This window comes from Aspergillus sydowii, assembly GCF_001890705.1.
Source record: "Aspergillus sydowii CBS 593.65 unplaced genomic scaffold ASPSYscaffold_5, whole genome shotgun sequence".
Lineage (NCBI taxonomy): Eukaryota > Fungi > Ascomycota > Eurotiomycetes > Eurotiales > Aspergillaceae > Aspergillus > Aspergillus sydowii.
This window is the reverse complement of record NW_024467863.1, coordinates 746,618-768,742: the sequence shown is the minus strand read 5'-3', so window position 1 is coordinate 768,742 and position 22,125 is coordinate 746,618. Positions and strand designations below refer to the sequence as shown.

General features: G+C 51.4%; 12 protein-coding genes across 12 annotated transcripts; 5 read left to right on the top strand and 7 right to left on the bottom strand.

The window, feature by feature from the left end:
* Nucleotides 1–96: 96 nt before the first annotated feature.
* On the bottom strand, nucleotides 97–525 carry ASPSYDRAFT_31328 (RidA family protein; the record flags this gene model as incomplete). The annotated part of the gene is made up of 1 exon (XM_040844863.1): nucleotides 97–525. The coding sequence occupies one exon, from the start codon at nucleotides 523–525 to the stop codon at nucleotides 97–99; it is 429 nt and encodes a 142-aa protein (XP_040702483.1).
* A 273-nt stretch (nucleotides 526–798) lies between these two features.
* ASPSYDRAFT_151358 (flavin monoamine oxidase family protein) lies at nucleotides 799–2,529 on the top strand (the record flags this gene model as incomplete). The annotated part of the gene is made up of 5 exons (XM_040842092.1): nucleotides 799–997; nucleotides 1,044–1,112; nucleotides 1,165–1,311; nucleotides 1,370–2,220; nucleotides 2,281–2,529. 5 exons carry the CDS (start codon nucleotides 799–801, stop codon nucleotides 2,527–2,529), a joined length of 1,515 nt encoding a protein of 504 aa, XP_040702482.1.
* Nucleotides 2,530–4,168: 1,639 nt separating this feature from the next.
* Nucleotides 4,169–6,500, top strand: ASPSYDRAFT_89408 (uncharacterized protein; the record flags this gene model as incomplete). Its single annotated transcript, XM_040852163.1, has 5 exons — nucleotides 4,169–4,691; nucleotides 4,777–5,145; nucleotides 5,193–5,467; nucleotides 5,526–5,653; nucleotides 5,729–6,500. The coding sequence occupies 5 exons, from the start codon at nucleotides 4,169–4,171 to the stop codon at nucleotides 6,498–6,500; spliced, it is 2,067 nt and encodes a 688-aa protein (XP_040702481.1).
* A 160-nt stretch (nucleotides 6,501–6,660) lies between these two features.
* On the bottom strand, nucleotides 6,661–8,631 carry ASPSYDRAFT_57925 (uncharacterized protein; the record flags this gene model as incomplete). Its single annotated transcript, XM_040849455.1, has 8 exons — nucleotides 6,661–6,787; nucleotides 6,850–7,202; nucleotides 7,278–7,336; nucleotides 7,389–7,573; nucleotides 7,636–7,924; nucleotides 7,977–8,199; nucleotides 8,259–8,418; nucleotides 8,471–8,631. 8 exons carry the CDS (start codon nucleotides 8,629–8,631, stop codon nucleotides 6,661–6,663), a joined length of 1,557 nt encoding a protein of 518 aa, XP_040702480.1.
* Nucleotides 8,632–9,341: 710 nt separating this feature from the next.
* Nucleotides 9,342–10,540, bottom strand: ASPSYDRAFT_89406 (alpha/beta hydrolase; the record flags this gene model as incomplete). Its single annotated transcript, XM_040852162.1, has 4 exons — nucleotides 9,342–9,940; nucleotides 10,004–10,092; nucleotides 10,150–10,256; nucleotides 10,319–10,540. 4 exons carry the CDS (start codon nucleotides 10,538–10,540, stop codon nucleotides 9,342–9,344), a joined length of 1,017 nt encoding a protein of 338 aa, XP_040702479.1.
* Nucleotides 10,541–11,377: 837 nt separating this feature from the next.
* Nucleotides 11,378–12,370, bottom strand: ASPSYDRAFT_151107 (aminotransferase class IV; the record flags this gene model as incomplete). The annotated part of the gene is made up of 1 exon (XM_040842070.1): nucleotides 11,378–12,370. One exon carries the CDS (start codon nucleotides 12,368–12,370, stop codon nucleotides 11,378–11,380), a length of 993 nt encoding a protein of 330 aa, XP_040702478.1.
* Nucleotides 12,371–12,763: 393 nt separating this feature from the next.
* On the top strand, nucleotides 12,764–14,338 carry ASPSYDRAFT_132292 (FAD-dependent oxidoreductase; the record flags this gene model as incomplete). The annotated part of the gene is made up of 5 exons (XM_040840600.1): nucleotides 12,764–12,792; nucleotides 12,846–12,983; nucleotides 13,041–13,144; nucleotides 13,200–13,303; nucleotides 13,366–14,338. 5 exons carry the CDS (start codon nucleotides 12,764–12,766, stop codon nucleotides 14,077–14,079), a joined length of 1,089 nt encoding a protein of 362 aa, XP_040702477.1. The 3' UTR covers nucleotides 14,080–14,338.
* ASPSYDRAFT_78675 (uncharacterized protein) lies at nucleotides 13,969–14,751 on the bottom strand. The gene is made up of 2 exons (XM_040850964.1): nucleotides 14,615–14,751; nucleotides 13,969–14,566 (listed from the first exon to the last, which is right to left on the bottom strand). The coding sequence occupies exons 1-2, from the start codon at nucleotides 14,727–14,729 to the stop codon at nucleotides 14,241–14,243; spliced, it is 441 nt and encodes a 146-aa protein (XP_040702476.1). The 5' UTR covers nucleotides 14,730–14,751; the 3' UTR covers nucleotides 13,969–14,240.
* A 480-nt stretch (nucleotides 14,752–15,231) lies between these two features.
* Nucleotides 15,232–15,759, bottom strand: ASPSYDRAFT_31320 (uncharacterized protein; the record flags this gene model as incomplete). The annotated part of the gene is made up of 1 exon (XM_040844862.1): nucleotides 15,232–15,759. One exon carries the CDS (start codon nucleotides 15,757–15,759, stop codon nucleotides 15,232–15,234), a length of 528 nt encoding a protein of 175 aa, XP_040702475.1.
* Nucleotides 15,760–16,136: 377 nt separating this feature from the next.
* ASPSYDRAFT_89401 (uncharacterized protein) lies at nucleotides 16,137–16,769 on the top strand (the record flags this gene model as incomplete). Its single annotated transcript, XM_040852161.1, has 1 exon — nucleotides 16,137–16,769. One exon carries the CDS (start codon nucleotides 16,137–16,139, stop codon nucleotides 16,767–16,769), a length of 633 nt encoding a protein of 210 aa, XP_040702474.1.
* Nucleotides 16,770–16,921: 152 nt separating this feature from the next.
* On the bottom strand, nucleotides 16,922–18,679 carry ASPSYDRAFT_68491 (uncharacterized protein; the record flags this gene model as incomplete). The annotated part of the gene is made up of 4 exons (XM_040850435.1): nucleotides 16,922–17,056; nucleotides 17,119–18,185; nucleotides 18,262–18,435; nucleotides 18,565–18,679. The coding sequence occupies 4 exons, from the start codon at nucleotides 18,677–18,679 to the stop codon at nucleotides 16,922–16,924; spliced, it is 1,491 nt and encodes a 496-aa protein (XP_040702473.1).
* Nucleotides 18,680–20,548: 1,869 nt separating this feature from the next.
* ASPSYDRAFT_89399 (uncharacterized protein) lies at nucleotides 20,549–22,044 on the top strand (the record flags this gene model as incomplete). Its single annotated transcript, XM_040852160.1, has 6 exons — nucleotides 20,549–20,606; nucleotides 20,681–21,092; nucleotides 21,150–21,270; nucleotides 21,352–21,512; nucleotides 21,578–21,706; nucleotides 21,771–22,044. 6 exons carry the CDS (start codon nucleotides 20,549–20,551, stop codon nucleotides 22,042–22,044), a joined length of 1,155 nt encoding a protein of 384 aa, XP_040702472.1.
* Nucleotides 22,045–22,125: the final 81 nt, after the last annotated feature.

Sequence of the window (22,125 nt, the reverse complement as noted above, 5' to 3'; positions counted from 1 at the left end):
TGAATATCACCTTACTGGCTGCTAAGTATGGATGCTAGGAACAAACAACCAATCAATCCAGCTTACGCAGTCCCTGTCATCCCTCCAGTCCCAGATCTAACTATCATGAAACAACACTCCCTCCGCCACAATCTCCGCCCTCATATTCGGCACATTAATCGCCCTGACAATAACAGTCGCCCAGGTAGGCGTCGCACCAGGAAAGCGCCGTTGAAAGACCCCTTGCATAACCGCCTCATCCTCCGCATTGGTTAAATAACCAACAAACTTGTATGCCTGCGCTAGACCAGCCGCAATCCCAGCATCCTTCAGCGCCGCGTCGAGACAGTTGAATATGGCCTCGAACTCGGCTGTGGCGGAATTGTTGACAAGCTCGCCAGTCTCTAGGTGCAGCCCGATATGGCCGGTTGTGAACACGAGCGAGGTGGTAGGCGACACGGGGACCGTGGCGGTTGTTGCGAGTGAGGATGGCTTTAGACAGTCCCCAACCGGGCCGGGGAGGTTCTTGTAGGTAATCGATGGCATTTTGCTGGAGGGGTGGTGGTATGATGGAAAGCAGGTTTTGAATCAAACTTGGGTTTCAATCTGGACTACCTACATGAGGGATGTAGGGGATGTTATGTCCTCGGAAACAGGAATATCCGGTCTGTATATTCTCAGTTGCCGTTTTGGGTAACACGGTAGCACTTGAAGATTAGACTGTACGCTGGTATTATATGTACTGCGAAGCTAACTTCTCTATTAAACACCGATGCGTTCCGTCTGTACGAACTGGCGGACGATAGCTAAATCTTCGAAATGAATCCGACAAGGCAGACAACACAAGACGGGTATTCTTGGACTAGAGCAACTGGAATCCGACACGGTAGTCTTCATTGCAGAGGCGTGATACAACCCTCAGAGAAGATAACCACACCGGCCGGGCATGTCCACGATGCAATTGTAATTGGGGCCGGCTATGCAGGACTCATGGCTGCCCGCGATATGACAGCCCAAGGTACGTTGAAACATCTGTACCAGCTACGCCGCTAATCAGACTGCAGGCCTTTCGGTGTTGATGCTGGAAGCTCGAGATCGGGTTGGAGGCCGAACGTATACTGTGGAGGAAGACGGTACTATCCCTTCTTTTGAAACGTGTAACATGTCCAAAGCTGACTAGAACAGGTATTCTGTATGAGATGGGCGGAACATGGGTTACGCACCATATGGCGTATCTGTTCAAGGAGATGGTGCGCTACAAGATGGATCGTGATCTTCTTCTCACCCAGCACCACGGGTATGAGAATGACTACTACACTCTTAACGTCCCTGGTATGGTATCCTCCTAATGAATACAATCTCGCATACAATTGCTAAGAAACTACTACAGGCAGTCCACCTCGAAAGCTATCCCACGAGGAAGCAGGAAAACTCACCAGTCGGGCTTGGGATATCTTCGTCGACGTAGACGGCCAAAACTGCCGTAGGATCTGCCCACTCCCACACGCCCAGCTCGGCAATATCCACATCAACCGGAAGGAGGTAGAACAGCTGGACAAGGTCTCCTGCCGCGAGCGGTTCGAGGAGGTGAAACACCTCCTAACCACGGAAGAAGCCGGTCTCCTCGTCGCCCTGCTGCTGCACATCTCCGGCGGAAGCATGGAGAATTCCAGCCTGTGGGACATGGTGCGCTCGCACGCACTCATGTCGTATAGCTCCGCCAACTTTGGACCTATTTGGACGACGTACAAACTGCGGGACGGGCAGTCGGAGCTGTCGAGGCGGATGTTCGACGATGCGGTGGGCCATGGACTGCAGTATTCCTTCCAGACCGCGGTCCATTCTATCCATGATAGTACTGGCTGTGTTGAGGTTATGAGCACTATTGGGAGTATCTATCGAGCGCGTCGCGTTGTGTGCACGATTCCGCTCAACGTGCTACGAACCGTCCAGTTCACCCCTGCTCTGTCAATCAAGCGCCAGGAGGCTCTAGCGCTGGGCCATGTCAACTTCATGACCAAGATCCATGCAGAGGTGAATGGACCCGGGCTGGCATCGTGGAACGGGATGCGATACCCGAATCTCCTCATGTTCGGCTATGGGGACGGTGTCACGGAGAATGGCAATGCGCATATTGTAGGGTTTGGCAAAGACGAGCGAGGCACGTATGTACCGGAGCGGGAGCCGGAGAAAACAATCGATGCCTTTCAGAAGCTGCATCCTATGGATGTGAAGAAAATGGTACGCTACGCTGTACTTCCTACTTCCTGTTGCTGAAAAAGAGTGCTGCTAACAGCTCAGATATTCCACAACTGGGTCACGGATCCCTGGTCCCGCGGTGGCCCGGCTTGGTGGCGACCGGAGTACATGACGAAGTATCAAGAGGAGCTGCAAAGCCGTCATGGCAATGTCTTTTTTGCCTCCGCAGACTGGGCCCATGGATGGAGGGCGGCTATTGATGGGGCGATGGAGCAGGGTTGTTTGGCAGCGCAGGAGGTCGTCGCTGAAGTCCACGCCACGAGGCAAGGGCCTGGCAGGGCACGGTTCTAGACCTCTGCCGTTAATGATAGTTAATGATAGGTTTTCCATCTTTATACGTTGTCATACGTTTCCGATTTGTATATACGGGATATGCCAGAAACCTGACATCTAAGCAGTCTGCATTACAGGATATCATGGCGGGGAACTATTAAGATCCAGCTCTAGCCTCGTACTGCTATATTAACGCTGTATCCACTGTTCTATACCCACACATTCCATATTCGGCGGCGAGTTTGCCGCGGCCAGTGGGGAATTCTGGAGAAATTTCGGAGCTGGCCTGTTTACCCAAATAGGCAGGCGAGACACCCAACACCATCGTTGGTAGAGCATCAAGTTTAAAAGCGAGTAGGGGCATCCATTATCTGAATTCATTAAACTCTTATTCCCGTATCCTCCAGTTGACGCACACGACAATGGCTGCCACCGCAAAACGCCCTGAAATTATTGAACTTTCGCGCGGCCTGCGAGGGATTCCGCAATGCGACGACTACGAGCGCATGATCTCGGGGATGATGTACGTTCTTATATATATATATATATATATATTAATTTGCTGTGAATATATTATGCTGACAAGCCAGGTACAACCCTAACAAGCCGGAGCTGTTAGAAGCACGGCATCGGTGCCGCGGGTTGGCTGCGGACTATAACAACCTCGACACAAAGACTGTCTCCTACGACAAGATCTTTGAGACACGACTAGAGCTGCTCAGGAAATTAGTTGGGAAAGCGGGCGAGGGCACGTTCGTCGAGCCCCCGTTTCTGCCTGACTACGGCTGCAATATTATAATCGGAAGCAACTGCTTCATCAACTGGAAGTTAGTCCCACAAATCACTGAAACTGAGATTTGTAGATCCATATGCAGGTAGCTAACCAGATATGTACAGTTTTACTGTCCTAGATACAAGTCTCGTCGTCATCGGCGACCGCGTCCAGATCGGTACCGGGGTGAGTATCTTTAGCGCCGGGCACGATACCAGCGTGCTCTCGCGCCAGAAGTTCGTAGAGTTCGGACACCCCGTTTTCATCGAGGACGACTGCTGGATTGGAGGGAATGTTGTGATTCTGCCAGGGGTCCGTATTGGCAAGGGGTCGACAGTCGGGGCTGGGTCAATCGTTACCAAGGATATCCCAGCGTACTCGGTTGCGGTGGGTAGCCCTGCCCGGGTAAAAAAGACTATTCAGTCAGTGGAGGAAGAGGAGCAGGACCCGAATAACCCGTATCGGAACTTGGTTCGTGAAGACCGGTAAGCTTGGGATCAGGGGCGTGCATTCGTTGGGTGGAATTGACGTACTAGAGACGAAGTAGGTTATAGCACCAACTTGATATGCCACATTAAGCTTCCCACCAGCTTCTGGAGTAGCCAGTGGATACTTTAATGCAGGGTAAATAATACTGAGCTCATACTTGTTTGTTGGTAGACCAGTAATTGAAGTGGGGTGTGGTCTACCCCCAGATAGTGTTCTATTTGCGGTAGAACCGCCAGCAGGTCCATTTACATTCCACAATGTAGCAAATTCTCATCAATTTGGAGACAGACCGCTTACCTGCCGGATCTAGTAGCTATAGAAAGCCGCCTGCATCCACTTTTCGACCTGGCAGGAAACCAAGAAACTGCGCCCACCTACTCACCCGCCAACCTCACAATGGAGACGGACAGTAAAGGAAAGAGAACCAACTCTCTCGCCTTTGCTCAGACGGACTGCCACACCTGTGCATTATCTGGGGACCAGTGTGATCGTCGACGCCCGCAGTGTTCAACATGCCTGGCACAGGGCCGGAAGTGCGGTGGTTTTGCAACGCCCTTATCGTGGGATTCTCGACGAATGTGGATGGAGAATTCATCAACGCTGACTGAAAGGCCTGGGATTGAATGCACAAGCAATAATACGCTGGCTGCTGCAGTCAGTAGTAAGCCTAATTCGGTACCATCGATTGCAGACCCAGCATTTCCCCGGCGATTCCGGTTTGTGAGTGCCGGCTCTAGACTCAGGAAGCGTCGCAAGGGCCGTACTCGTACGGCTGGTAATGGGCGAACCCAGTTGCCGGACCAGAGTGGTGAGACCGTGTCACTCACATCGAAAGAGATATTTCCTAGAGGGGCAGGAGAGGACCAGGGCAGAGCAAGTGATGGGCAGTCTGGGGACGGCTTGCAGCTTACTGGTGGAGGTAAGCCCATTGGCATTTGGCATGATGAGCACTACCTTATTATGGTGTGGCTGGATAATACTCTGCTGACCCTGCTTCTCGCCAGACACCGTGGGTGACGATATCTGGGATGATTTTGGGTTATTCGACTCCTTCGTGCCAAACATCTTCGAGTCTACATCATTCCTTGATATTGGCCAGGAGCCATTGTCAATAGACTCCCTGCCTCGCAGGCCACAGTTCTCTGATTATACAGCGCGAGCCATCGAATTTATGCCAGAAAGCTTGAGCCATGACCCACTGCTGCAGGAGTTTGAGCCAATGCCATCTGATACTAATCTAGCTATTCCCGCAGCCCAAGGAGATGACTTGGATGTCCCTGGGATTACGCTCCCTACTCCCTCGTCTAACCTCCTGGTACAGTCGGCGAGCTTCGGTCTATCTCCACACGACCATGACCGGCTTCTCGAGATGTGTATGAAGGTTAAACATGCCTATCAGTATCAGTCTAACTATGTCTAGACGACTCCGAATTCTGCGTCCTTCCCCTGACGTCAGACATCTCAATCAACCCCTTTCGCTGCCAGCGCCAAACATCCCAGGGCTCCCGTCTGCTGTTTCATTCTATACTTGCACTCTGCTGCCAGCACCTGAAATCACTAACGGGAAGCTGGTCCGCGGAAGCAGACGAGCATCGACGAAAAGCTCTGCAACTGCTCGACAATGCTCTGCAGAGCAAGCAGATCCAAAACAGGTTCCACCTGCTAGACCCTATACTCATCCTCTTCACGCTCGATGTAAGCCAAAACTGACTATCACCCACCCCAGAGCGTGTCCCTGCTAACAGCACGGTAGTGCACCCTCTCTGCAGCCGGGAGCTGGACGACACATCTCACCCGCGCCCATTCCCTGCTGCAAGCATGCGGTGGGCCCAGCGCACTCACCACCCCTCGCGTGCGATCCCAAGTCGGGATGCTTCTCTGGTAGTTCAAATCACACCCATGCCTATAAGCCATGTTATGCTAGTACAAGCTGACACGTCAATATGCACGACACAGGTGGGACGCAACTCTGGCCCTGATCTCGCGCAAAGGGCCGATCATGGACCGCGCGTATCTCGAGTTCCTGGTGCAGTGGGAACAGCAGGACGAGTGGTCGTTCTTTGACCTCACCGGCTGTCCGCGCGAGTTATTCGTGCATCTATTCGACCTTGCCGAGCTGGCGCGCCAATCCGAGATTGCCTCGTCGATGAAGTGGCTATCATTTAGCAGTGTACCCATCGTTGAGATCGAGAGGAAGTTGATACAGTGGACGAATGATCATGAGGCCCCTTTAGTTGGTGGGGCGGAGGAAGAGGATGGAGAAGACCAGCCGGGTACATCCAGTGCAGAAGCAGAGGAACAGCTCCATACACAGCAAGACCGATTCCACTGTGCCGAGACCTGGCGCTGCGCACTCCTTCTCTACCTTGAACGGGTCTTCAAAAGCGACCGCGGCCGCGACAGCCGCACGAATAAAAGACGGCGCCTTGCCGTGAGTAAACTAGCCCGCAAGATAATAAACCACAGCCAGTGCTGCCGACGAACGTCTCAAACGCAGAAACAGCTGCTGCTTCCGATATTCCTGGCAGGGTGCGAGACAGCCGACGCGGAGATGAGAGAGTTTGTCAAGGGATATTGCACGTACTGGGGCGAGAGGAGCCGATATAGCATGTTTAATTCTGCGCCTGTCTTGCTAGACGAAATCTGGGCTACGCAGCAGTGGTGGGGGGTTGTGATTGATAGTAAATCGAGGTCGTCGAATACGGGGGCGGAGCTTCTCTTTGGGTGAGCTTTTTGTAGTATATATATTGAAGCCCTAACATGCCACTATCCTTGGATAAACCCAACAACATTCTTATCACATTTTCCTGTCATGGCTAATTTGCCATGATAATCCGCCAATAACTTCCTGCAAGAAATACCCGAGCCCATCTCTCCACTGCATCTTCCTACCCATGCACGGCCTGCGCGGTATTCAGCGCCTCCCAGTCAATCGCTGGCCCAGAGAATTTCTTCCTCCGCTCTATCCAACAAACCAAAACGATCCCAACAATCCCACAGAGGACAACCGAGTTACTAAAGAAAAAGAACCCAGTCAGCCAGAAAATGATTCGTTGTATGATTCTAAAATAACCTACTAATTCATATTCCCCAACGTGGGCGGGTTCTCAGTCGGAAAGCAAAAGAAAACACCACTAACGACAAGCCAACCCACTGAGAAAATATTCACTGCGTACCCGGCATAACCGAGGTCATAGTACCGGGTCGGAAGCCGGCCTCGTCCATACGTAGCCAGGATCCCCTGCGGCACTGTGTAGGTGATGTTGAGCATCAGGACGGCGGTGTTGATGATTGAATTGAAGGCCTGCGTGCTTGCTATATACAGCAGGCCGTATATGGCGCAGAAGCCGGCGGAGAGGATTGTTGCTCGTACGGGGATGCGTCGGTTCTCGTCGATTTTTGCCCAGTAGGTTGAGAAGGGGAGGCCGTTCTATACGTATGCGATTGGAGTGCGGTCGGGTTAGTTCAAGACCTTCTAAATATTAGGTTTGAGGAAGCCACTTACGTCTCGGGAAAATGCCCATGTCATTCGGCTGCTTGTTATCCACTGGCTGGGGACGCAGGCTAGTTGATGTCAGTGTCCGTGCCGTAGATTACGGTGTGTTTCTGGTCTCACTGTAGTATAGAAATGTTAGGTACACCTGGAGAACAGCTGCCGCAGCCTTGCTCCCCGTCGCCTGGTAGAACAGCTCCAAGCTGGGCACGAACGCATTCTGGACGGCTTCGATATCCTGGATACTGCAGGTCATTGCAATAATCCAAGGAACGAGGGTAAGCACTCCGATCAAAATGGTCATATTTCTAAACCGCGTTAGCCAGACAGTCAACATACCTGATGCTTACGCTGATTTGGGATCACTAACATAACCAGCGGGATCTTGCGGTTCGGCTTGGGGACCTCCTCCGAAATATGGACGCAAGCCCCTGCAGCCACGAATGCGTATTCTCCATTTCCGATCCCTAGCAGCCATCCTGCTCCAGGGCCCCAGCCGCTTGTGCGGGTGGAGTTCAGGATGCTACTTGGGTGATAGTTCCCTCTGCCCATAACGAGGCAGACGATAATGACCAGGAACATTCCGAAGATGGAGAGGAACATGGATGTTTTGGTCATGCCTTCGATGCGATGCTGGGGGATCACGAATATCGGTAGCACTGACACTGTCAGTTTATATCTTGGTGTTTATTTATAGGTCCGTTGCCATACGAGTGAGGACGATAACCAGTAGATAGCATAAATATACCTGCCACTGCGTTCCTGAAAAGCCGGGGACTAGGAACTCGCAGATCCCAAATGCAGAAATGGCCGTATAGATCGTGCCAGAGGCCGTGTTGATCCACCATGCAATGACGTTGATCATCCCGACAACATAGGCGGCGACGTTCTTGAATCGGTCGGGTGCTATAATATACGTGTAGTGATACTGGCCCTAAACAAAAGCACACGCTTATCAGCGTACCACTGGAAATATTCCTGGCAACGACTTACACCAGAAGACGGGAATGCAGATGCAAGTTCCGAGACTCCTTGAAGCATAATCAACTGTGTGAGTGCAGAGAGGATCGGACTGAATACAGCAACTAAACCTCCACCGTAGCTAAAGGCTACCCCGAAGCACGCAGCATATGTCAACCAGGAGTTGACAATACTGGGAAGAGTCAGTTGTATATGATGAATGAGATACTCATAGTACCACGAACCTAAATGCCAGCCCAAGTGCACCCACCCAAGAGAATGACCGATTGAGTTCTGCATCGTGGCCTTGGGCTCGTAGGACGGCTTCATCAAGGTCAATCACCTCGCCCAAGTCCTTGGCATCACCCTGGGCGTACTCCTGATGTTGGGGGGCGTCGTCCTTCATGGTACTGATGTTTTGAGCAGCAGGGTGGATGGTCATGGCAGGTATAATAAGTAGAGCGGTCTAGGTCTGTTTGACATGGGGAAAGAGTCTACATCGGTTCTTAATACCAGCCAATGCTCTGCCTACTATACGGAACACGGACACCAACTGGTCCCTCCATTACCCCTTCGGCCGAGCCAATTACCACCAGGACATACTAAAAGGGACTCATACTTTGCCGGAGGCTGGTTGGAGGTCAGCACTAGTACACTTGAAAAGGGACATCAGATTATTGCCCCTAATGTTGGTAGACAACTAGATCCACCAGCGCCGTGATTACCCCAGAATGCGGAGAAAGACACTAGGTATGGAGGCCATCGCCACCAGTCCAGCCGTTTTAGCTCTACTGAAATCTAGCTTTGAGCCCTGCTGTCCTTTCTTTCCTATCTTGGCAAGTTTGGGTCCGTTGATATAATGACCGGAATCCAGTCTGTGCGTATCACAGCCAGGATTCCCGATTAGGGAAATTGCCCTTCACGCCATCATTCTACGTCTAGTGGCCGGGCAGCGTCTGCTATATGGACTGTTTATGCGCTACTCGCTACGTCAATATATGTCCCGGTAAGGGTTGTCAATTCTGGGTCTGCGATTGATTGGGACGGGAGGCTGTCCGAGCCAAAGGTCGTACTTATATTTCCTGCTCTATTGACTACTGTATACAAGTACGCCATTTACAGGTGCGAGATATTGTCATTACAGCCTATCCAGGCCTTTGATATCATGCCCAAGCCATCCTTCAACCAACCAGTCTCCAGCGTGGCATTGTAATCAAACCCGTGGTCGCCATCTTGGATATACACTTTTACGTCTCCTTTATGGCCAAGCCCCTGCAGCAAGCTTGCAAACTTCCTGGTGCCCTCAGCCGGCACCGCAGAGTCCTGTTCCCCGTGAAAAAGAAACAATGGAGGTAGTTCCAACCGTCCCAAAACCGCCAGGCGCTCAACCCTGTCCATAGGGAAGAAACGCGGATCGCCACCCCCATCCGCAGGCCTCAAAAACTCGAACAAGCGCCCATACTGGAATATTGAAAACGCCAACCTCAGTCGCTCCGGTGAGTCCGCAGCTGTCACAATACTCGGTGAGCGCGAGTCTCTCAGCGCAGCCAGATGCTTCTCGATAATATCGCTAGACACATTCGGTACACCGATTATCGGCTTCGAATATGCCTCTGTGTAGAACCGTGATTTTAGATCTAGGATTGGATAGGCACCTATAACGGCGCGAATGTGGGACGGGTAGCTGAGGGCCAGTTGCATAGCCAGATATCCGCCTTGACTCCATTCATATGGTAAGCCCTTCACACCCGAGGTGGGAAGCCATGATGGTAACTTACCGGCACTTTCGCCTACAAGAAGGGTTTTGTCAACATCTGGCTTAATATTGTCGTGACCGGCCTTATTGATCGCTTCGTCTATAGCGCCACTGCGTAGTCAGGCCCAGAAATCATCCATGTCGTCCAGGATGTCCTTCCCGCTTGACTCGGGGAGGAGGCGGTAGCTTGGGGATACAATGATGGCGTTGTTTTGAATGGCGTATTCAAGAATCCAATCTGAGAACCAGGGGGGATAGAGGCTGGAGCCAGTGACCTGCGATGTGGATCAATACATACTGCGTCATGATGATCAATAGCAAAGAGTAAGCACTGTACCAGGAATCCGCCGTGGATGCGCACTATTATAGGGGAGGGTGAAACGGTCCTTTTAGAAAGAAGAGTCCGGGGGATGAGAATGTCGGCACGGATGGCCGTGCCAATTTGGTCCACTGTTTTGTAGTTGGTATTTATCACTTTAAATGCGCCATACTTGTCAACATTCAATGCCGACAGTGACAGCATCAGCTTGGAGAATGGATCTGGGGTGCCTGGTGCCATTTTGCTCAATGGGTGCAGGTGGAACAAAAATTCTTATCCTACAGCGAGATTGGGCAGTTACCGCCAATTTATATAGTCCTGCATCGGCATAGATATAGTCGCGGCAGTACTCTGAAAATATATAACATTATTACATTTCATACTTCTACGGCCAGAAAAAAACGTCCAGCAACGCTTCCCAGAACCAAATAAAACCGGGGGAATGAACCACTAGACAATATCTCACAGCTGAGAATCCGGCTGAACGACCAAACTCTTCGCTTTCATGACAGGGGACCATGGAAGACTTCCCGTAGTTACGTTGGAGATGGGTCAAAATTTGCCACGGCATGATTTCTCTCTCGGTTGACGATCCTGTGTTCCCAGCCCCGCGCCATGCGGAGAAGGGGTGCTGGGTACGAGGCTAGACCTACGAATACGCCGAATATACCTATTGAGGAAATTGGGGTTATCCTTCCAGTTGCAGTGGGTGTAAAGTCGAGTTCTCCGCCAGACTATTGCCGTGTGGTGGGGCCCCGCCCATGAAACCCTACAGATTACCGGATTAGGAAGGCGAGAGTTGAGAGGGAAGAGTAGAGGACCGTGCAACCGAAATTTGGAGACCCGGAAACCCCAAACGCTCTATACTGGTATAGGTGCCATTTGCGCTTTTCAGCTGGAGTTGGCGAGGATCTCCGCGGCGCTGGCCTCGCCTTGGTCTTATGCTCCATGACTACGGGGAGCACGGTATATACGAATGAGGGTAAGGCTTCTGCCACCTAGATACAAACACTGCAGATTAAAATGAGATAAATATATTTCAACTACTGAAAGCTTTATTCAAAGGTAGACTGGAACTCAGAGGTGAGATCCCTTGCCTGCATGACCATCTCCGTATGCAATCTCGAAGCTGAAAGCAGGGTCATAATGCATTGCCCAATATGTATCCCAGATCCTCTTCGTAACTGGGCCAACTTTTCCATCCTTCACTGGCTTATCATCGATAATGGTAATGGGCATAATACCACCAGCAGTGGTGGACATGAAAACCTCGTCGGCGTCGTAGACCATCTGCACCGGCACAACTTCAACATGTATTTCTAATCCATTCATCCTTGCCGCGTCAATTACACTGTTGCGCGTAATGCCTTCTAGGACACCACGCGAGGGAGTATAGAGCTTGCCACTTTTCACCAGGACAACATTGAATCCTGATCCCTCGGTCAGGTTGGTATCGCCATCCGTCAGAAACGAGTACGTTGCACCACGATCAGCAGCCTCAAACAGCCCACGGATGAGATCTCCCCACCGTAGATTCTTGACCGTCGGATCAATCGAACCAGGGGGAGTTCGGCGGACGGTACGCGCAATAATCGCCCGACCACCTGCTGGCTGGATCTCCGGCTCCATAACCCAAACATACGGCTGGATAAACATATAAATGCGGTTGACGATATCCCTGGGATCGGTGCCGCGCACGCCCTTCAGACCTCTGGTGACGATGATCTCAACAAAGGCATCGCGGATGCCTGACTTGGCAACCATGTCGACCAGTATTTTCTTGACCTCGTCACGCGGCAGAGGCATCTTCAGGCGTAGCTTCCAGCAGCTCGTTTCGAGGCGGGCGAGGTGGTCGTTGAGGCGGAAGAATCGACCGTCCCATACCGAGGGGACGTCATATGTGAGGTCGCTGTGCATGAAGCCTTGGTCTAGAATGGGGATGCGGGCTTCGTGAAGCGGGCATAGTTCGCCTTCGATCCAGGCGACCCCTTGGGCGAGTGGATTGTTGCTTTGCGCGAGGACTGCTTGGCGGGCCTGGTAGCCGGCGAAGACCTTTTCCATTGTAGACATGTTGCTGGGCTTGATAGGTTCGAATGTTGATAGGAATGGTTGAATAAACAATGCCTACAAGGCGTCGTGGGCTATTAAGTATTTACGCGGGAGTCATTCTTCTATCGAGACCACTGCTACGAGATCGAGCCAATACGGCTGAGTATGACACCTGCGTATATCTCACATTCCTTAAAAGGTAATTTTCATATACCTAATCTGGTAACAAAGAACGACACGGGACAAACTCCGAATCGGAGCATCGAAGGTCACTGGCAAAAGCACAGTATGGTCTTACGAACTGTGTCACTAGCTACTCTGAAGTATCAAAAGGCTGTTGGTACTCCCTCTCAGACCCCTTTTAGCTGACCTATATTCGGCAATTCCAGTGGATATTATCTAAGAGACGCCACCATGCCTACAAGGAATGTTGTCGTTATCGGGTATACAGCGTTCCGCCCTGTCCTTTCATATCAATTGACTAAGAGATCATTAGGGCCGGAGTGGCTGGGCTGACCACAGCACTACTCCTGTCAAGAAAGCCTGGTTACAGAATACTGGTGGCTGCGAAACATATGCCGGGGGATTATGACATCGAATACGCTTCACCATGGGCAGGCGCGAACTACATGCCGTATGACCGGGCTATTTTGTTCCAATGAACATTTATTCGTTAACCAAGCGTATCCAGGGTTTCTATGACCGGCACCGAGGCTTCCGAATGGGATAGAAGGACCTGGGCTCCATTAGCAGACCTTGCAGCTAACCACCCTGAAGCGGGAGTTCACTTCCAGGGTATGTAATACCACCGAAAGACGCGCAGGACATTATATTAACGTGTACAATAAAGAATGTCAGATCCACACTCGTACAAAAGACAAAGGCTCCGCAACCGCAAACTGGTTTTCTGGATTGCTGTCGCCCAATCCGTGGTTCGCAAAGGTTGTCCCAAACGTGAGTACCTCTATACCTCTCTATACCAGCGCCATCGAGAGCCATATTAACAGCGCGTATAGTTCCACTCTATACCAAAGAAATCACTCAAACCCGGGATAGATTCTGCTACATCATTTACCTCCGTCTGCATAAACACAGCGATCTACCTCCCCTGGCTAGTCTCGCAATGCCTAGCCAACGGGGTTACCTTCAAGCGCGCCCTATTCGAGCACATCCTCGACGCCAGCTACCTCAACTTCCACCCCTACGGAAAAGTGGACATCATCGTAAACTGCACGGGCTTGATGGCGTCCAAGCTCGGGGGCGTCCAAGATCGAACCGTTGTTCCTGCGCGAGGCCAGATCGTCGTTGTGCGCAACGAGGCCCCGAATATGTTCAGCATGTCTGGGACCGACGATGGGGATGCTGAGGCTTGCTATATAATGACACGCGCGGCCGGCGGGGGCACGATTCTGGGCGGCTCGTATCAGAAGGGGAGCTGGGAGTCGCAGCCGGATCCGAATCTTGCTGTCAGGATTATGAAGCGGGCTGTTGAGGTGTGTCCGGCGTTGACGGGTGGGAAGGGTATTGAGGGTCTGGATGTTATCAGGCATGCTGTTGGATTGCGTCCTGTGCGTGAAGGTGGGAATCGCATTGAGAGGGAAGTAATTGGCGGAGTATGGGTTGTGCATAACTACGGGGCCGGGGGCGCTGGGTATCAGTGTTCTTATGGCTGCGCGGAGGCGGCGGTTGATTTGGTTGATGAAGCTGCTGGGTTTCATGCTAGACTATAAGGCAAGTATAGAGCATGTAGCGAGTATACATCAATCAGTTGCTAAAGACCGACGAGAAATAGCTTGCCATCGAGGCTATCTTGCTCTGAACCACCGCACTGTTCAACATCGTAGCATATACATCCCCTATGCCAACCCCTGCTCTACTAGATATATTCTATTTAAGAACAAGAATCACTTCCAGCCACAAACGTCCCATCCGAGTTCTCACAGCCACACTCGCCCGAGTTCGGGTCCTTGATGCAAGTCGTTCCGTACCCACTCTCTTCTCCCTCGCTACCCCAGTAGAAGATCCAATAGTCGGAGTCCTCCTCAAGGGCATCGCTAGACGGAGCCTCACAGGTATACGCGCTGCAGGTACCGTAGGGCGCACCGTTGTTCTCGTCGTACTGGTGGTCGGTCTGGAAGACGGCGTAGGTCTGGGTTTCGGAGGTGCGGGTGTTGTGCGAGCACTCGGCCGCTTGGATTGCGGTGGAGACTTTGGCGCCTGGATGGTGTTAGACGTTTTACATTAGCTGTGACGGTAGGGACTTACTCTCGCAGTTGAGGGTGCTGGGCTTCTTGCCCTTCGTGTTGGAAGAGGCCGGGTCAAGGGTGGCTATGACGAGAGCCGGCGTGGCGAGGGCGGCGAGGACTGTAATGAAGTGCATTTTGAATGGATAGATTGGTTTTCTGCTTCGAAAGGTATTCGAAAGCTGGGGTTATATAGGTGTCCTCGGCCTAGACCAAGCAGCAAGTCCAGACCGCAAGCTGAAACAAGTGGGAACTTGTCATTAAGGACGCTTGCGGGCCAGTCCCATTGCAGCCTTGCAGAATACGTAGACTTGTTTCATGTTTGAGCTTGGAACGCACGCAAGGACCGGCCGTTGTCGCGGCTAGAGTGTTGTGTCCATTTAATGTTCGACTTGTATAGTGTCATGCCAGATAGTACACTACGTATTGGTTCCAGCTTACGCAACTGAGACGCCTCATTGTTGGCCCTATCAAGACTTGGTTACAAGGTCTCTGGCCAAATTGAAGATAATCTGCCGCGACTTCTGAATGTCCTCAGACGCCTTTCCCCGATGTTCACTGAGCCCATTGCATGGCTTCTCAAGAACGGACCATATCTCGACGAACTTGCCATGCAAAGACTGACCCGCACCTAGGTTCTTAAATGCCTGTTTCATGGCCCTGACGTCCCGCAGCCTGCTCACGTCCGTGCTGTTCAGGACATCCACCTGGCCCGTATCCAGGGAGTATTTTGGCTCCGATGACCGCAAGCCAGAGCACCAGCGCGGCCAGCCCTGAGGCGAGGGCCGTTGAAACTGACGAGCCCGTGAATGATTTATCGTCGTCAAGGCCCCGGAACCGGATAAGCCGATTGTTGGCTCGGACGACATCAACGCCGGGGAAGATGTAGTCGACGTTATCCGGCTGGACGAGGCTGTAGGCATGTCCGTCTGCCTGGGAGGCCCCTATGCGCAAGACCTTGTCGGGCCCCCATGCGGTGGGGTAATGGTCACTAAAGAAATTGCCCAGGTCGGGCGAGGAGCAGAACAGCAGGATATTCTTCCCCTCTGCTTTGCCCAGCACTTTGTCGAACTCGGCTTTGGTCTTGCCCTTGGGCGGGTCCACTGTCCAGGACATGGAGATGACATGGACGTCTTTTGCAACGGCGGCTTCGATGGCATATAGCATTCTATATGTTAGACTGTTGTTGGTATACAAAAGGCAATGCACCACCCACCCGTATTGCCGACTCCGGCCTGATCCTGGATGGCTGCGTCCTGGGGCCTCTGTCCGCGTCCAGCCTGATCGGATATATCTTGGCCATAGGAAAAACCCGCGGATTCATATGAACCATGGCAGTGCCACGGCCCCGTTCAGAGAGGTACCACTGCTTTTCGCGCTCTTTGGGATCACTATGTTACGCAGCAAAGCTCATACCAGGTAGGGAAGGCACCATGGGATAATGCTGAATGAATGTAGCCATAATGTAGACCTTGTATCCAATATTGCACCCTTTCTCGTCCTGGCGAATGACTGAGTCATCTAGTCTTTGCAGAGTTCACACAATGGTCAGAAAAAAAGCAAACCCTGAACAGGAACCAAAATCCGAATACCGTCGGTTGGTCCCATTCACGGACAAGTACATCAAAGAAATCGTCACGCCGCGCCAGGGAAGCCGCGCCAGGGAAGTCGCAGCAAAAGATCTACCTTCAAGAGAAGACAATGTTGATCACCTGTGGACAGGTATCTTTACTCATTACTTCCCCAAGAAAATGGAAAACTTCTTCGCTGTCCAGAGAGAGCCATACCCCTCCGAAGAAAGCCAGGCCAGAACCGACCTGGCGGTGGTTAACTTGATTCATGGGAAGATACACAAGGTCATTATGTTCGAGGCCAAACGCCCATTGGCACCAGAAGACCCGACTCCAACTGCAACGGACTGGAACGAGGTTATAAATCAGCTTCGGGGCAACATGATTCGGACAAGAAACGCCGCTGGTGCCATTCAAGATATGTATGGCGTAGTCGCTATTGGTGCATGGGCGAGGTTCTTCAAAATGTCACGACACAGCGAACGACTCCTGCGCATTCCAAGGGAGACGGGTGAATACGACTTTGATGTCCAGAATCATGACGGCAAAATCGAGGAGCTATTGAAGAAATGGGGCAGGGAAATAAGAATGGGCAAAAGTCGGTAAGGAACTGGGATGATGGCGTGGCTGTTTTGTATATCTACGTTCAGCCTCTGGGCTCAGCCCTTTGACTCCAACCAGTGAATAAAAGCATACATTGCAATTTTTACCATATGAATTATGGTTTTACTATGGTCTTCTTCAGTTCCTACCAGTACCTACCATCTACTGTTCTTGATTTTGGTGCCATATCGTAGAACATCCACATCCCACCCATCAACACTTGGTGCACGGCCATCCAGGGGTACTCGCCAGCCAGATCCCCTTAACCCTAAGTCCACCAGCTTGCCGCCCTAGTCCTACGTCAGCGATGCCATAATATCATAAGTGGTAAGTGTCAAGGGAGAGACCGTACGTCAAACGTAGCCACGACCGTGTCCACGTAGTCCAACGCCATGTCATAGTCATACGCGGGGAAATGGCGAGCAGTATACCCATGGAGGACCGGCGCTGCATCTGTTCCACCCCTTGTCGTTTCCCGGATTACACCTACAGAATGGATTCCACCTGAGGTATATCTCATGCGGAATCCTCGGAACCATTTTGCATTGCACAGCACATGGACACCTTTCCCATCATACGGGCATCGAGGCCGTCGATTATAGCGCTTATCCCGTTCATACTTTGATACCTCCGCGGCCAGCTCTTCGGAAGATAGCTTCGTTGCCCGGGGGATCTTTTTGCCCAGGACCACGCTGCGGCCGCTTCGATTGATAAACTCCAATGCAACGATCTCGGTGGCGGCCTCTGTATCGGTATCCGTATGTGGCCCCGATGATTTCTGTTCATAATCTTTCGACCCAGAAACCATAGAGATACCGATAGTACCCACGGAAACGAGTAAATCAGCAGACTGAATGCATTTCCCTTTTCCAGCTGTCGACAATGCGTACCAGATGTTGTCGTGGTAGCTCTGCAATGCCCTCCCGTAGAAACCCAGCGGCGATGCATTTAGCCCTTTTTTTGCGTTGATCATATCCTCAATCCAATGCAGTACTTCCCGCACTCTCATCGTTGTGTCGAACTTGACCCCGATATTGGAGGTGGCATGATACAGCTGTCGCCAATCAATCTGTCGTGTTCCGTCATCATCATCGCATTCCCATTCCAGCAACCAGCCCCGGTCGTTGTCCGGCTGGAACCGCGACCTCCAGAAAAAGTTATCGTGAAAAATAACGGCCATCGCGCGTGACGCGTACCGCAGATTGAAAAAGTCGCCCGTGTCCAACTGGATCCCGATGTGTTCGCGTAACTCGATGGGGAGGCGTCGGAAGGGATCGTGATCCTCCGTGTTGGTCCGCGTTTCCATCCTAGCCTTGACTGTTGCGGAGGGCACAGGCAGGGGTTTTGCGTATTTGACAATATTTGACAGAGGCGGAGTAAGGCAGGGATAGTAGCCATCTGGGTCTGCGTAGGAAGGCTCTGTTCGACGGTGTCCAGGTTAGTGATACATACGTACTATATGTTTGTATGGAATAGGAGGTGTCTTATTCCAAACCTCTCGGCGGCGGAAGATGTCTCAGCACATCGTAGAGTGTTTCCACGTTGATGCGGCCAAAGTAGTCCCACGCGTACTGCCAACACTGCTCATGCAGAATAAAGTACGATCCACCTGGATACCTGGGCTGGTTATCATCTCGCGGATCCGTCTCCCTCCAATCAATAGACCTGTCTGGCCGTACGTTCAAAGTGGATCTGTTATGCTTTGTGAATATTCCTGATAGCTTGACTCTTCCTCGCCGGGCATACACTGTCTGCATCAGTAGGCGGCCTATCGAAGGGGCGGCGGGCGAAGACTTACAAACTCGCACGACGTCGAGCCAGACGGGGGACTCTGTGGCTGTCGGACATCCGCAGAGAATACACCTTGTGAAGTCATCTTTCGGTGCTATTATCACGCTATACGGTTTAACCATTGTTGTGGCTGATGTTCCTTTGCGAGTAATTTGGCAGCGTTTGTGTCTGTCTGTCTCAATTAATGACGCACCCAAGTACCAAGCGAAAGTTTATCCCAGGGCAGATGCCCTCAACGGAATCACTTCTTGTCTTAATAATAAAATACCCTACTGTATCAAGCAGAGAAGCCTTATAGTCCGCTTTCCGAGACATAATCAACCTTTTGTTGTTACTCTAGGCCTTGCCATTATTGGTGTCCAGACTTTTCCGTGATACTTCCTCAGGAGAGTTAATAACTCATACATGATTATGGATCTTACCATACTCAGGCAGAGCCCATTTCAGCATCCATTCTGACTCGAGAATTTGCTGGGTGGTAGGACGATTCTCTGGTCTGAATAAAAGCATCGGCCGTAGCATGTCGAATGCTCCATATTTCCCATACAATTATTCGAGTGACATCTGGTCAAAAGTCGGAGAAACTTTGAGAAGAATATTGCCTACGTGCAGGTCTCAATGGACAATTCCTTGGGCATGTACATAATCCACAGCATTTTACTGTCTCCATAAAGCCGCAGTGAACGCGCAGCATGTCTGTTGCGATGAAGCAGTGACATGCGCCAATCAACCTGGGACAATAACGACCCAAGAGTCAATGGCAACAGTTTACTCATTGCCAGAGTCTCGACAAAGGAGACGACGATCTCTCGCTGTTCTCAGAGTTGTTGTCATGGTGCGTGGTCTCAACCAGAATGGGCGGTGTCCGAAACGTCCGCGCCAGCTTTATCTCTTGTTGATTGCCCCAGCAAGAGACATAGATTGAGAGCTCGGTCAGTACCTTTTGATGATTAACCTACAAACTGCCTGGGTGAGCCCTCGGTAACTCGATATGCGGGTGGATTAAAGCTCTGTATTATTGCATTCATCTCCACATGCCCAAATCCTCCGTAATTAATAGGAGAGAAGCCAGTTAAAGGCCACCGGCCATTAATCTGGCCTGCTTAATCTGTGAATAATCCCCACCATGCTAGCTAACAGGATTGGACAGGCTCTTGCCGAGTACCCCAGCCACTCACGGCCGCATGATCTAATTGCGGCCCTGCAGGGCGTCGAACAGCGGTGGTTCCCTACTTCGAGTGACATGATAATGACTCTCCTTCCAATGCTGTGATGCCAATAGATGCTGCGTAAGGCCTCGTCTTCGGTGGAGTTTTTCTTGCTGCTTTATTGGCGTTGTAATTTGTGATGGACTATCGTGCATGAGTACTTCTTTTGAACCTGTAAAATTAATATACCCGACGCTGGTATTGTCTTTGTTTATTGGAGACCTTTCAGTGTACTTCATCCAAATAATACTGGTATCGCCCCCCGGGCCGGGAAAAGGGGCGTCACAAACGTCTGCCTGTCAAAGCCTTAGCTGTCACTGCATTGCCCAGCGTCTTGGCTGAGCTTTTAGTCAGTGCGGCGAGACTAGTTAACGATCCAAGAGTCTCGGCATACTGCAAACCTGTACAGCCAAACACTGCGGTCCATCCCAAGGCTGGATGTTTAGTACGACTCCGCTGCTAACCTCAACAGTTAATGGACTGTGCTGAACATTAGGACATCTTGACAATTGCATTCAGAACACTTGTTATTATATCGTTCAAGTCAACAAAGGGTCAATATGCTAAATCAAGTGGCGGTTGTGTTTTACGCCCCGTTGAAACTACTAGTTATTCCTCCAATAGTCAACCTCGCAGTGTGCCCTAATTTGGCCACGGCGCATTGTCCCCTCAGCGTAGCGCCAGGAAAACTCATGACTCGCTAAGGCTCTGGCGCATAATTCCATTTAAGAGCTTCTCCTTTTCTCGTTTCCCCATGATCGTCTCGCCCTGTCGATCAGCAGTATGTATCTCCACATTTGGAAACCGTTGTTCATCCTGTTAGCTGGGGTGCTCCCAGCTGGTAAGAGCTTGAGCCCTAGAACTCTTCCTTGCTCTTCCTTTCCCAACTACCTCGCCAACTAACACGCTTTATAGTGAATGCGCAAATATGCAACTCACCCAACGGCTCCTACTTCTTCATCGAGAATCAGTCCCAGCTGGACTCGCTCGCCGGCGCATGCACCACCCTCAACGCATCAGTCAACATCCTAAACAGCTACAACGGCCCCTTCTACCTCCCTAACATCCGAAACATCACCGGCCCAATTGGGTGGCGAAACATGTACCGTACCTCCAGGCCCCCGCCGACACCAACATCCATCGACATTCCGGACTTGGAGTACTGCGATTCTGTGTATCTCGACGGACTACCTTCGCTGCGCAACGTGTCCATGCCGAAATTGCAGACCGTGCATTGGACGCTGGACGTGGATGATGCGCCCGAGATTGACTTTCGGGCTGTGGAGGAGGCTGAGTATGCGTCCTTTACTGGGGGGGATTTATCCAGGTTCGTCTCTGTTGCAGGTTCTTCTTCTATGGTCTTCATTGATTAACTTGAGAATAGAATCCGTCTTGATTCACTGCGTGAGGTGCGACAGAGACTTGTCCTTTGCAACAAGAAATTCTGCAATGAGAGTATCACTGCGTCGAAGCCGTTTGATATCTCTCTTCCTCGGCTCGAGTCCGTAGGTACTGTGATGCTGGGGGGTAGAATATCAAGGCATGTACTTGTAGAATCTATACATCTTAACACTCGATACTGACAGGTATTCAGTTTGGACATGCCCATGTTCACAGAAGCTACTGGAAAAGGCGGGCGGTACTATGCTTTCCGGCTCGACACCGAAGGAGGCCCGACTATCGACCTGACATTCCCGGAACTGAGAGGCGTCTATTCTTTCATGAGCCTGACCGGTGAGATTGGAAGGTAAGAGACTCCGCCAACTGACAACGTCCTTTTAGTCTTCGAAACCCCCAGCTAATCACCGCCAGTCTTTCAATGCCAAACTTCAAAAACACAACCCAATCGCATTTGACAATCAACGCGATTTCCTCTCCACTCGATATCAACCTCCCCATCGAGTACTCTGATGACATCTGGCTAAACGGGAGCATCTTGAGGTAGTATTCTTTCTATCCAGTCCCCCAATCCGCAATTACGTCCATCCAACTGACTATAATATAGTGTCCAACTCCCCAACCTGAAACACGTCGACAGACTGAACATACACTCCGACCTCGAGCTCGACTGCGATTCTACCCTTGACGTCCTCGCAGAGGCATTAAATCGTACCGTCGGGCCCGGTGACGGACTATCCTGTACATCGAAGGACAAGCCAAGCGGCGGACTCAGCACAGGCGCCAAAATCGCGATTGGCGTCGTGGTTGGCGTTGTTGGATTAGGTGGTATACTTGGCGGGCTGTTCCTTTTGAGGAAGAAGAGGAGGGCAAGGAAGTAGCCTCTTTCCCACTCCCGTCCTGTGTCTAGAATTTACGAAGGGAATCCTAACCCGCATCCTCTATCAACATCTCCCGCTTTC

What these genes read in the sequence shown, in the direction of transcription:
- ASPSYDRAFT_78675 (XM_040850964.1), bottom strand. Translation starts at nt 14,729, where the DNA reads ATGCACTTCATTACAGTCCTCGCCGCCCTCGCCACGCCGGCTCTCGTC. An exon ending in CAGCACCCTCAACTGCGAGA is followed by an intron (nt 14,567 to 14,614) that starts GTAAGTCCCTAC and finishes AACACCATCCAG; the next exon opens with GCGCCAAAGTCTCCACCGCA.